Source organism: Mixophyes fleayi, chromosome 1 (assembly GCF_038048845.1).
Source record: "Mixophyes fleayi isolate aMixFle1 chromosome 1, aMixFle1.hap1, whole genome shotgun sequence".
Classification (NCBI taxonomy): domain Eukaryota; kingdom Metazoa; phylum Chordata; class Amphibia; order Anura; family Limnodynastidae; genus Mixophyes; species Mixophyes fleayi.
In genome coordinates this window covers 461,904,089-461,918,538 of record NC_134402.1, presented here as the reverse complement: position 1 = coordinate 461,918,538, position 14,450 = coordinate 461,904,089, and the positions used below count along the sequence as shown (strand labels likewise).

The window sequence follows — 14,450 nt, the reverse complement described above, 5'->3', positions numbered from 1 at the left end:
AGCTTACATCCTAAGGGAGGGTAAACAGACCAGGCATAAGAGGAGCCAGTTGAGGCAAGAGGAGAGAAGGGAGGACGAGCAAAGGAAGGAGATGGGGGTTAAGTAGATGGTTGGTAAGCTTTGAGGAAGAGGTGAGTTTTGAGTGCACGTTTGAAGGAGCACAGAGTAGTAGAGAGACGGATGGAACGAGGGAGGTCGTTCCAGAGAAGGGGGCTGCACGGGAAAAGTCTTGGATTCTGGAGTGGGAAGAGGTGATAAGAGTGGAGGAGAGGTGGCGGTCGTTGGCCGAACGCAGGGAGCGGGCAGGAGTGTGAATGGAGAGGTTAGAGATATAAGGGGCAGTAGAGTTGGAGAGAGCCTTGTAAGTGGTGGTGAGGAGTTTGAAAAGGATTCTGTAGGGGAAGGGGAGCCAGTGTAAGGCAAGGCAGAGAGGGGAGGCAGAGGAGGAGCCGCGTGAGAGGAAGATGAGTCTTGCGGCCGCATTGAGTATAGAGCAGAGGGGGGAGAGGGGGGATTGGGGGAGGCCAGTGAGGAGGAGGTTACAATAATCGAGGCGGGAGATGATGAGTGCATGGATGATAGTTTTGGCGGCATCCTGAGAGAGAAAAGGACGGATGCGGGCGATGTTGCGTAGTTGTAAGCGACAGGCTTGGGCAAGGGAATGAATGTGGGGGGCAAAAGAGAGAGAGGAGTCGAGGGTGACACCCAGGCAGCTAAGTTGGGTGACAGAGGAGATGGTGGTGTTATTGACGACAATAGAGAGGTCATGGTGGGATGGGAGTCTGGGCGGAGGAAAGACAATGAGTTCAGTTTTAGAGATATTGATTTTGAAAAAGCGCTTGGACATCCAGGAGGAGATGGCGGAGAGGCAGTCGGATACCCGAGCGAGGAGGGTGGAGGAAAGATCATAAGAGGAGATATAGAGTTGAATGTCGTCAGCATAAAGGTGATACTGAAGACCGAAGGAGGAGATGAGAGTACCAAGGGAGGAAGTGTAGAGCGAAAAGAGTAGAGGGCCAAGAACAGAGCCCTGCGGGACTCCTACGGGGAGAGGGGAGGGGGTGGAGGAAGAACCAGACGTGGATACAGAGAAGGAGCAATTAGCGAGGTATGAGGTGAACCAGGCATGGACAGAACCAGAGAGGCCGAGAGAGAGAAGAGTTTGCAGCAGGAGGGGGTGGTCCACGGTGTCAAAGGCTGCAGAGAGGTCAAGGAGGATGAGAACGGAGAAGTGACCCTTGGATTTGGCTGATAGGAGATCATTAGTAACCTTGGCCAGGGCAGTTTTGGTAGAATGGAGGGGGCGGTAGCCAGATTGGAGAGGGTCAAGGAGGGAATTGTCCATGAGGTGCCTGGTTAGGCGGCTGCAGACAATTCGCTCAAGTAATTTGGAGGCATATGGGAGAAGAGAGATAGGGCGATAATTAGCAAGAGAGGTGGGGTCAAGATTGGGTTTTTTGAGGATAGGAGAGATAAGAGCGTGTTTAAAAGAGGAGGGTACTACACCAGAGGAGAGTGATAGGTTGAAAAGGTGTGCTAGGTAAGAGCAGTTAGTAGGAGAGAGAGAGAGAGCAAAGGAGGTGAGAGACATTTGTTAGACATTTGTCAGCTTTATGTAGACAATGACTGAGTTCATTATGCTGCAACTGTCCTCCTGTCTATCTGGAATCATATTTTCTGTTTCAATGGTTTAATGTTATAAGAAATATCAAAACTTTTCTCTGCGTAATTTGAATTGTTTATGAAATGAATCAATAGGACTTGTTCCATTAACAATGGCTCCATGATATGAGATGTTGGTATATTCTGCACATACATGTCATACGTGTATGTCTGGCATCTATGAAAGGTCATACTGCACATATAGGGTCACACCCGGCTTTCTACTTTCCCTAAGCAGTATCGGATATTGATACTTTAGCACAATCCAGACCACACCGAACTGTCTATCAGTTTTGACAAAAACAACCAAATTAGCCAACAAAATTGACTATTAAAATATATTTAGTATCTGTGTCACGGTGTCTATATAGACATTATTTTTTAAGGTCACCTATTACTATGTTGGTGTTTAAGATGAGTAATACGTAGCATTCAAACAAATGAAAAGAAAGTGTAAGCAGAATATTGCTCAATAGGGTATAGACCTTTAAATGAGTTGGAGAAACGACTCTGGCTGTCGATATGGATCCCTTACAGATCTCATCTCTTGTGCTTTACCGTGGATATTTCTGGATCTCATCTTCTCTCCATTTTCCCTGTAGTTATCTACATCTGTGGACCACTGGAGATGCTTCACATTATTATGCTGCAGGCTCACAAGGAGAAATTAACCAACGGTGACTATGTTTTCTTCTATTTGGATGTGTTTGGAGAAAGTTTACGCTCAGATGGAAGCAGAGAGGCCAACAAACCCTGGCAGAGCAATCAAACCCATGAAGATGATCTTAAGGAGGCCTTCAAGGTGGGAAATACATTGACACCATCCATAGTGTAAGCAATAGCCCATCATACACATGGATATTATCCATCATCTAACAATGAATAGTCATACACATGGACAACATCCTTCATGTACATAGAAATAATCTATCATATACGTGGTAGCGCCTTATACACGCGGTCACTAGCCATCATAAAACCGGTAGCTCATCGTAGACATGGACACCAACGTTCCCATTCAGTCTATGTAAATAGTCAGCTAGGTGTTCTCAAGGGTATTGTCCACATTAAAGTCTCAAGGCAGAATTTACAATTATTAGTTTCTTTAATAACAATATTATTGGCATGCATAAAAAGGGGCATAGATGCCAGGGAAGACAGTGTAATTTTGCCACTGTATAAATCGTTGGTCAGACCTCATCTTGAATATGCAGTACAGTTCTGGGCACCACTCTATAAAAAAGATAATTTGGAACTAGAAAGGGTTCAGAGAAGGGCGACAAAATTGATAAAGGGTATGGAGTCATTAAGTTATGAGGAAAGGTTAGCCAGTTTAGGCATGTTTACTTTAGAAAAGAGGCGTCTAAGGGGAGATATGATTACTATGTACAAATACATTAGGGGTCAATACAGAGAGCTTTCATGGGAACTTTTTACCCCAAGGACCATACACAGGACACGTGGTCATCCCCTAAGGTTAGAGGAGAGGAAATTTCACACCCAGCAAAGGAAGGGGTTCTTTACAGTAAGGGCAGTCAAGATATGGAATTCATTGCCAGGGAAGGTTGTGATGGCAGATTCAATAGATATGTTTAAGAAAGGGGTAGACAAATTTTTAGCGGAAAGGTGTATCCAGGGATACGACCGTTAATTTAAAATAAAGGATAGTAGTGGATATAGGGTAAAAATAGGACTGTAATATTGGTTGCTTACTCTGGATTAATTTCAAATATAAGTGCAGGATCGCAGGAGATCCAAAATAGGTTGAACTTGATGGACTGGTGTCTTTTTTCAACCTCATCAACTATGTTACTATGTTACTATGTAAATACGTCAATCAACGATCAAAAAAAGCATTTCCTGGTTGTGATCTCAAGGACATTGTGGCAACGTTGGCCAAATCAATCACCTATGTGTAGATGTAATTCACAATCTAATCCTCACCTATATCAGCATAAAGTAAAGTCCTTATTCTTCATATGTTGTGATTTTCCTATGTATTGGTGTCCGTATCTATCCAGTGCATTTCTGCTGGATTAACCTTTCCTCAGTGACTGCCTAAAGCTTAAAGTGGAAAACACCATTAGGAACACCTAGCAGAATATTTAAAAAGACTGAATGGGAACAATGTTCCATTAAATTGCCCAAGAACTGAGACATAATCTGCCTCTTAAATCCAGAAATACTTTGGATTGTGACATTGGATTGCAAGTTTCAAAAAACCACGTAGTGTAAACACCAAACCTATTGCATATATACTAATGTACATATTTGCCACTATTGTATTAACAATCCACATACACCATCCATAAAGTTGTAGTGCTTGTGTCTTTGTCATTTACTATTTACTGGCCGTGGAGGCAGAACTACACCTCACCCAAGCTGATCCCCATATCCAACACAGATAAAACACGCCATCTACGGCTGTGAGCAGATCTTATCTCTCTATATAGTCTATCATATAACTGGTAACCTCTATATAACTGGTAACCTCTCCTACACACGGACATCATCCATCAAATAACTGATAGCTCCGCATACACATGGACGTCACCTATTGTATAACTGATAGCTCCTCATACACATGGACACCATCTATTGTATAACCGGTAGCTCCTCATACACATGGACACCATCTATTGTATAACTGATAGCTCCTCATACACATGGACACCATCTATTGTATAACCGATAACTCCTCCAGTGGGAGTATTATAGGTGGCAGTATGGTAGGTGTGAGGGTGTATCAGTCTAAGTAGCATATGTGGAACTAGGGTGTAAGTCTGTAGGGCAGTAGTAGGACTTTACCATATCAGGGTTGGACATTTCTAAGCCGCAAAAAGCTTGTATTTGAAAGACACTTTTATCCGATTTGCCTTCCTGAGCTGGAAGCTGGAGGCTTGTCCTGCCTATTATCGTAATGTACCGAAAAACTCCCTGCCCTAGACATTGGTAGTTTTTGGTTTAACCTTAAGTATTTATGTTCATTTTATCCTCAGTGTATCTTTACAATATACTTGGGTGGTCTCATAGTAGTAAATTGAGTACCCAGAACAAGGAAAATGGAAAAGAACCACTAATAACATGAGGCACTCCTAGGGCGTCCAATGAGGCACAAAGCAATCCTAGGGCATCCAATGAGGCACCAGGCACTCTTAGGGCATCTAAAGAAGCAGAAGGTACTCCTAGGGCATCTAATGAGGCACAAGGCACTCCTAAGGCATCCAATGAGACACACAGCACTCACAGGACATCCAATGAGGCAGAAGACACTCCTAGGGCATTCAATGAAGTACAAGACACTCATAGGGCATCCAATGAGGCACAAGGCACTCATAGGGCCCCAATAAGGCACAAGCCATGTCTAGGGCATCCAATGAGGCCCAAGGTACGCCTAGGGCATCCAATGAGGCACAAGACACTCCTTGGGCATCAATGAAAAATGTGTGTAAGGGATCTAATGCATTTTTATTTCAAGCGTGATGACCAACAAGACACAAGATGTGACATAAAATATAACTTTTATTACACACTCATAAAAACTACATTATAAAGCAACATATTAAATATATTAAAACCAATTGGACTGGAGGGTGATCGATATTCTTATGATCAATGCTATATGGATTATGTGATAGGGGTATAATAGGGTAATTAAAAGTATCAGAAAAAAAATACGTCGCCATTTGAAAATAATAATAATGCTGCCGAGCGCTCTCCAAAAAAGAAATTCCAATTTCTTAAGTATATGGAACCAATGAAGAAAAAGGAGATCGCATAGAGCATTACATATTAAATCCTTTCCTTCAAGCTTTTTACGTACACCTAAATGATATAACAAATATATATATATATATATATATATAAATATATCGCTTAGTGTTACTCAGTAGATAAAAGCTCTCATCTCCATCTGTGCACACACTAATATTATACACAGTCCACGGTATATATCAATCTATATATAGTGCTGATAACAGTATATTACCATGATTATCAGTCATCCCTCAAACCTGCAAAACGGCCGCACATTACCCTTAAGCTCAGTAATAAGTTAAAGTCATACATTTAATTAACCTGTACATACAGTGGGGGAAAGAGCATACTCCCACCGGTAATAGAAGGTTTGGCCTCTCTCCGTCATGGTGGGTAACACACTTCTCAGGTGGCTGCGTTCTCACCCTTCTACTCTAGGTAAGAGCCTCTTCTCTCGACCAAAGCGTGATATCAACTTGGCACACTCAGGGGTAGCGAGAGTAGAGTGGGGCCTGATGGTGGCATATTATGGTGAGGGCAGATAGGGCTCTGACCCAATCCATGGCTTCAGCTGAGCCACATGAAAGACTGGGCAAAGTGACCCTACCGGTCCACGCATTCACACCACTCCTATACTGTGTGCACAGCATTGGCAGTCACACGATTTGGATGGGGTCACCAAGAAGTGGCAGAATCAGGGTCTGAGATTACTCTAAGCACATTATAGGGCCCAGCATAACAGCCAATCCTTCTGGTCTACTCCTATCTCAGCTAGTCTTCCAAATACAGCTCAGCACCCCTACAGTCCACTGAAGGTCAGCTTGAAGATAACTCTCAGACCTAGAATATAGACTCTTCCAGGAGTACTATTCTCCTCTCAGTTCTTGGGTATGTAAATCCTCCAATCCGACCACAGACCACACTACGCTGCCCACAATAACCTCCGGGTCCCTTGTCCACTAAATAGCGGACAGTTGAAGTTGTTTGGACAGTTTCTACCTTGTGTTTAGTGCCACCCAGCCTCATTTACCTCTGTGTTTTCTGCTATAGATGTCTCTTACGCTCTCGCTATGTCTCATCCCTCCAGACTCTGATGGTCATCTCGTACCACGAGCCTCAGAACCCAGAATACTTGGAGTTCCAGAAGAATCTGATTCATCGATGTAAAGAGGAGTTTGGGGTGAACCTGAATTATTCTTTGGTAAGTGTCCCAGTACCTGTATAACATACAGTGCAGCATGTGTGGTGTAGGGGTATTGTCACCACTAGTTTCTCCAGGACATCTGTCTGCAGGACAATCCGGGGCCTCTGGCAGACTGATGACAACGTTGTACATATTGGGACTTACCTAGTGGTGAAGACAGAACACACCTAGGGCCAAGAAGCATATTTAGCTGCATATGTTGCGTCGTAGACATCTCAGGACCTACATGAGGCATACAAGTGTGTAGAGATGTGACAGTGTACCCTCTTTGTACACAAGATTGTAATGTAATCAAGTGTCATATACACAAGGTATTAGTGTGACTGGATCACTTATAAGTAACTTTTGGAATAAATTTATTTAAAATAAATAGTGCAGGGCGCTTATTTATATAATTGCCAATGCACTTATTTTTGATATTGTGTATATTTTGATATAGGAAATCTTTATTTCTGAGACCAGAACCTTGCTGGAGGAAATGCATTATTTCTGCTGTATATATCTGATACAATAAGCCTTTGTTTTGAAAGCCTTTTGTATATCTTGGTGTAAGGAAATACCTTGTTTAGGGTTTGCAACTTTTCTTGGGGAATTATTTTCTTTGGAGGAAATGTGTATTCTGCAACTGTTGGAAGAAAGGACCCATGCTAATCTGTTAATTAGACCTTTTGATGTGAGTGTCCAATACCCCTTAAGGGAAAGGAAGGGATAATTAGACTTGCTGTCAGATGTCCACTATGTTCAAAATAAGACGCAGGGAATCACAGCAAGGTATACTAAAGTATATCACAGATAAGCGTAAATATTTTTAGCTTTGCAATGCATGTAAATCCATGTTTGGGTAAACAGGTTAATCCTGATTCTAAAAATAGCCTGTAAGGCTGCGTTGAAAATAGTATAAAAAGGGAGCCCTTGTACAATGAAATGTATCATTCTGATGTTCCATCACCACTGATACCTTTAATCAGTGGAACTGTCCTTGTCAGGACATTTGAGCAAAATAAACATCCCTCTGCTTCAAGACTCTGCTTGATAACTTCTTCAATATTGCTGTAATCCTGTGACCTACAGATTAGACCCAAAATCAAATCCATTTCCGGCTGTCTGAGATTTGGACCCAGCTCTCCAGTACCACCTCTCTGCCGCTACTCAGCAGCTCTTGCCAGATTGATAGGCCAGGGGGGGATCCATCCATAGCACCCTGATCCATAGTAAGCGGTCAGGGGTACCAGCCCAAGTGTACCAGCACAGGAGTACACTAGCAGTATCAGTTACCCAGAAGGAACGTGGTTCGGGGCGCCATAAAGGAGTCCAGTAGTGGCAGCAGGCTCCTCCTACTGCAGCAGGAAGGGCGTATTCGGAATAACGAAAGGGGATGGTGGAAAAGTACAACAGACAGGGTGGCATAGGCGGTCCATCCTGTCACAATTAGTGCCTGGACAGTGTTATTAATTAATGTGAAAGCGCATGTTCCATATAAATGTAATTAAATACAAATCCTCAATTTACCTTTAAAATCTAAAGGGGAATCTTCTACCCTGCAGTGGTCCAAATGAATATATCAATGAAGTGATGCAAAGCTGGAGGAGTCAGTACACTAAGTCTAATCTCGTCACATTTACATGAACACATTCGTATTTTAGTCCGCCCCTTCCATTCCTCGCACTGCAGAACCTACACATACAGTTTCTGTGCAGGTGGGTTGGTCTCTGAGAGGAGTATTGTAGGGGATAGGCCCTTGAAGAAGTCTCCGTCCGAGATGAAACGCGTTGGGTCACTATTTTGATCCATTTTGACATCCGTAGACAGGAAGTGACTTTGCGTTCCACTGTGGAGCGCATCGCGACTGCGGATCCTCACATACACGTTCCGCTTGCTGTTACCACCCTGCCCGCTCTGGAGTTCCATTCTGAAGGAGATCAACGGACTCTGACTCCCCTCCATCCAGCTACATTCTCACACCAGTTTACCACCTTTAGCGTGAGTTCGGTGGGGACACCCTGGACCTTTTTTTCCATCTGTTTTAGTGTTGCAATCAGTAGTTCAGTTCCTTGTTGCCATTGCATATGGTCCGTTGTTGCTGTGGCCAATATTGTTTTATTAAACTGTTTTAATTCATTTATATCTTAAATCTTAGCCTCACTGCTTAGATCTATAGATTACCACTTTACTGTTTTATCTGTCAAATGACATATAGGTTATTACTAATCACACCCCTTCTCTCTCTTCCCCCATATTCCCTCCTTACCCTCCCCCTTTTCTCTTTGAGGTTATCCTGGTTAATGTGGACACACCTAGGTCATCTGGAACAACCTCCCATTGATGTATATTCCATCGCTATTTTTCTTCAGTCCCACCAGTGTATTATAGAGACTTGACATTCATGTGACTCACTATACTAAGGATTATTGTAATCAACTTCATGTAGATTGTGATTAGTCTCATCCTTTATTACAATATACATTGATACGCCACCTTAAGTCATTACATGACTAAGTGCTATTCAGCATTTGTTTGTATGTTTTAATTTTTCCATTATTGGTTTAATATTTCATTTACTTTCTGTTCTATCATCACCTTGCGAGCGCAGTTGGTACTTATTTATTTATAGGGGGTAGTCTGAGCCCGTGTATCACTATTAGGAGCTTAGCGGAACTTCATCTGTGTGACACTGGGGTAATATGTGCTTGGTGTCAGGGGGCAATCTCTTCATAGGTGCTGTAATTGTAAATCAGCCAGGCTGGCATGCCCATCTTATAACAGAAACTATGTATATATATATCTCTGCTTTAAAGTAGCATTAGCTAGAGAGATTTAATCATATTTAAGACATACAACCTTTTCTTTACAGTCCCTGTAGCCTACTAGGCCACCTTATGACTATGATAATGCAGACACAAAGCTATTAATATCGGCCTCAGAGAGGGGACATGGTTATGTCACATGGAGGCACACGTTGGGCATGTCACGTCCCCTGATTCATGTCTGACACTTCTGAAGGACTGGGATGCTCCCGACCCCCTTCTCCTACCCTCAAAATCATACCTCCCAGCAATCGGGGCACAAGGTCTGTAAGTCGGGATGGCAGGAGTCCCCGAGAAATGGGTCTTCCCAAATCAGAGCAGTTGGGGATACTGCTACATAGTAGAGTCATATAACCAATATACATATAACTGTATCCACGTCATCAGTGCAAGATATGGCTACCGGCTTTTACTGTGCAGTGGAGTCATATGGAATAATTATAGTGGTAGCGTGAGGCAGAAGTATATAAATGCCGTCTGTTTGGAGAATTCTATTCTTGTTGTTTATTTTTCATGTTTTCGTTTACTTTCTGCATCCAAAAATAATCATTCTATAGTGACATAAAAAAATACAGGCAGAGTTTGTATTTATATTTTATAAAGGTTTTAAAATGAGCAAAGAAGGACATCATACAATGCTCATGTGATAATAGTGGGATGGGGAAGGACATCATACAATGCTCATGTGATAATAGTGGGATGGGGAAGGACATCATACAATGGTCATGTGATAATAGTGGGATGGGGAAGGACATCATACAATGCTCATGTGATAATAGTGGGATGGGGAAGGACATCATACAATGCTCATGTGATAATAGTGGGATGGGGAAGGACATCATACAATGGTCATGTGATAATAGTGGGATGGGGAAGGACATCATACAATGGTCATGTGATAATAGAGGGACAGGGGGGGAGGACATCATACAATGGTCATGTGATAATAGTGGGACAGGGGGGGAGGACATCATACAATGGTCATCTGATAATAGAGGGACAGGGGGGGAGGACGGCATACAATGGTCATGTGATAATAGTGGGACAGGAGGAAGGACAGTATACAATGGTCATGTAATAACAGTGGGACAGAGAGGAAGGACAGCATACAATGGTCATGTGATAATAGAGGGATGGGGAAGGACATCATACAATGGTCATGTGATAATAGAGGGACAGGGGGGAGGACATCATACAATGGTCATGTGATAATAGTGGGACAGGGGGGGAGGACATCATACAATGGTCATGTGATAATAGAGGGACAGGGGGGGGAGGACATCATACAATGGTCATGTGATAATAAAGGGACAGGGGGGGAGGACGGCATACAATGGTCATGTGATAATAGTGGGACAGGGGGAAGGACAGCATACAATGGTCATGTAATAATAGTGGGACAGAGAGGAAGGACAGCATACAATGGTCATGTGATAATAGAGGGATGGGGAAGGACAGCATACGATGGTCATGTGATAATAGAGGGATGGGGGGAGGACGGCATACAATGGTCATGTGGTAATAGTTGGAAAGGGGGAAGGACAGCATACAATGGTCATGTGATAATAGAGGGACAGGGGGGGAGGATATCATACAATGCTCATGTGATAATAGTGGGATAGGGAAGGACATCATACAATGCTCATGTGATAATAGTGGGATGGGGAAGGACATCATACAATGGTCATGTGATAATAGTGGGATGGGGAAGGACATCATACAATGGTCATGTGATAATAGAGGGACAGGGGGGGAGGACATCATACAATGGTCATGTGATAATAGTGGGACAGGGGGGGAGTACATCATACAATGGTCATGTGATAATAGAGGGATGGGGGGAGGACGGCATACAATGGTCATGTGATAATAGTGGGACAGGGGGAAGGACAGCATACAATGGTCATGTAATAATAGTGGGACAGAGAGGAAGGACAGCATACAATGGTCATGTGATAATAGAGGGATGGGGAAGGACAGCATACGATGGTCATGTGATAATAGAGGGATGGGGAGGACGGCATACAATGGTCATGTGGTAATAGTTGGAAAGGGGGAAGGACAGCATACAATGGTCATGTGATAATAGAGGGACAGGGGGGGAGGACAGCATACGATGGCCATGTGATAATAGAGGGATGGGGAAGGACAGCATACAATGGTCATGTGATAATAGAGGGATGGGGAAGGACAGCATACAATGGTCATGTGATAATAGTGGGACAGAGAGGAAGGACGGCATACAATGGTCATGACTCATGAGATATTAGAGGGATGGGGAAGCACAGAATACAATGGTCATGTGATAATAGAGGGATGGGGAAGGACAGAATACAATGGTCATGTGATAATAGTGGGACAGAGTGGAAGGAAAGAATACAATGGTCATGTGATAATAGAGGGACAGGGGGGGAGGACATCATACAATGGTCATGTGATAATAGTGGGATGGGGAAGGACAGCATACAATGGTCATGAGATAATAGTGGGACAGAGAGGAAGGACAGCATACAATGGTCATGTGATAATAGTGGGACAGAGAGGAAGGACAGCATACAATGGTCATGAGATAATAGAGGGATAGGGAAGGACAGCATACAATGGTCATGTGATAATAGTGGGACAGAGAGGAAGGACAGCATACAATGGTCATGTGATAATAGAGGGACAGGGGGGGAGGACATCATACAATGGTCATGTGATAATAGTTGGACAGAGAGGAAGGACAGCATACAATGGTCATGACTCATGAGATAATAGAGGGATGGGGAAAGACAGCATACAATGGTCATGTGATAATAGAGGGACAGGGGGGGAGGACATCATACAATGGTCATGTGATAATAGTGGGATGGGGAAGGACAGCATACAATGGTCATGAGATAATAGTGGGATGGGGAAAGACATCATACAATGGTCATGTGATAATAGTGGGACAGAGAGGAAGGACAGCATACAATGGTCATGACTCATGAGACAATAGAGGGACAGGGGGGAAGGACAGCATACAATGGTCATGTGATGATAGTGGGACAGAGAGGAAGGACAGCATACAATGGTCATGAGATAATAGAGGGACAGGGGGGGAGGACATCATACAATGGCCATGTGATAATAGTGGGACAGAGAGGAAGGACAGCATACAATGGTCATGACTCATGAGATAATAGAGGGATGGGGAAAGACAGCATACAATGGTCATGTGATAATAGAGGGACGGGGGGAGGACATCATACAATGGTCATGTGATAATAGTGGGATGGGGAAGGACAGCATACAATGGTCATGAGATAATAGTGGGATGGGGAAGGACATCATACAATGGTCATGTGATAATAGTGGGACAGAGAGGAAGGACAGCATACAATTGTCATGACTCATGAGACAATAGAGGGACAGGGGGGAAGGACAGCATACAATGGTCATGTGATAATAGAGGGATGGGGAAGGACAGCATACAATGGTCATGTGATAATAGTGGGACAGAGAGGAAGGACGGCATACAATGGTCATGACTCATGAGATATTAGAGGGATGGGGAAGCACAGAATACAATGGTCATGTGATAATAGAGGGATGGGGAAGGACAGAATACAATGGTCATGTGATAATAGTGGGACAGAGTGGAAGGACAGAATACAATGGTCATGTGATAATAGAGGGACAGGGGGGGAGGACATCATACAATGGTCATGTGATAATAGTGGGATGGGGAAGGACAGCATACAATGGTCATGAGATAATAGTGGGACAGAGAGGAAGGACAGCATACAATGGTCATGTGATAATAGTGGGACAGAGAGGAAGGACAGCATACAATGGTCATGAGATAATAGAGGGATAGGGAAGGACAGCATACAATGGTCATGTGATAATAGTGGGACAGAGAGGAAGGACAGCATACAATGGTCATGTGATAATAGAGGGACAGGGGGGGAGGACATCATACAATGGTCATGTGATAATAGTGGGACAGAGAGGAAGGACAGCATACAATGGTCATGACTCATGAGATAATAGAGGGATGGGGAAAGACAGCATACAATGGTCATGTGATAATAGAGGGACAGGGGGGGAGGACATCATACAATGGTCATGTGATAATAGTGGGATGGGGAAGGACAGCATACAATGGTCATGAGATAATAGTGGGATGGGGAAAGACATCATACAATGGTCATGTGATAATAGTGGGACAGAGAGGAAGGACAGCATACAATGGTCATGACTCATGAGACAATAGAGGGACAGGGGGGAAGGACAGCATACAATGGTCATGTGATGATAGTGGGACAGAGAGGAAGGACAGCATACAATGGTCATGAGATAATAGAGGGATAGGGAAGGACAGCATACAATGCTCATGTGATAATAGTGGGACAGAGAGGAAGGACAGCATACAATGGTCATGTGATAATAGAGGGACAGGGGGGGAGGACATCATACAATGGCCATGTGATAATAGTGGGACAGAGAGGAAGGACAGCATACAATGGTCATGACTCATGAGATAATAGAGGGATGGGGAAAGACAGCATACAATGGTCATGTGATAATAGATCGACGGGGGGGAGGACATCATACAATGGTCATGTGATAATAGTGGGATGGGGAAGGACAGCATACAATGGTCATGAGATAATAGTGGGATGGGGAAGGACATCATACAATGGTCATGTGATAATAGTGGGACAGAGAGGAAGGACAGCATACAATGGTCATGACTCATGAGACAATAGAGGGACAGGGGGGAAGGACAGCATACAATGGTTATGTGATAATAGTGGGACAGAGAGGAAGGACAGCATACGATGGTCATGAGATAATAGAGGGATAGGGGGGAAGGACAGCATACAATGGTCATGTGATAATAGTGGGATAGGGGGGGAAGGACAGCATACAATGGTCATGTGATAATTGAGGGACGGGGAAGGAAAGCATACAATGGTCATGTGATTCGGTGCAGTTGAGAGGAAAAGCATATAATGGTCATCTGATAAGGTGGGGCAGTGGAATTGGACAGC

At 43.6% G+C, this 14,450-nt stretch overlaps 1 protein-coding gene across 1 annotated transcript in view; it reads left to right on the top strand.

Moving 5' to 3' along the window:
* NPR2 (natriuretic peptide receptor 2) overlaps window positions 1–14,450 on the top strand; it is a 187,403-nt gene that overhangs the window by 66,606 nt on the left and 106,347 nt on the right. Inside the window, exons 2-3 of the mRNA XM_075187390.1 lie at window positions 2,265–2,464; window positions 6,506–6,619. Of these exons, the coding sequence (XP_075043491.1) occupies window positions 2,265–2,464; window positions 6,506–6,619 (314 nt within the window). The remainder of the gene's footprint in view (window positions 1–2,264; window positions 2,465–6,505; window positions 6,620–14,450) is intronic.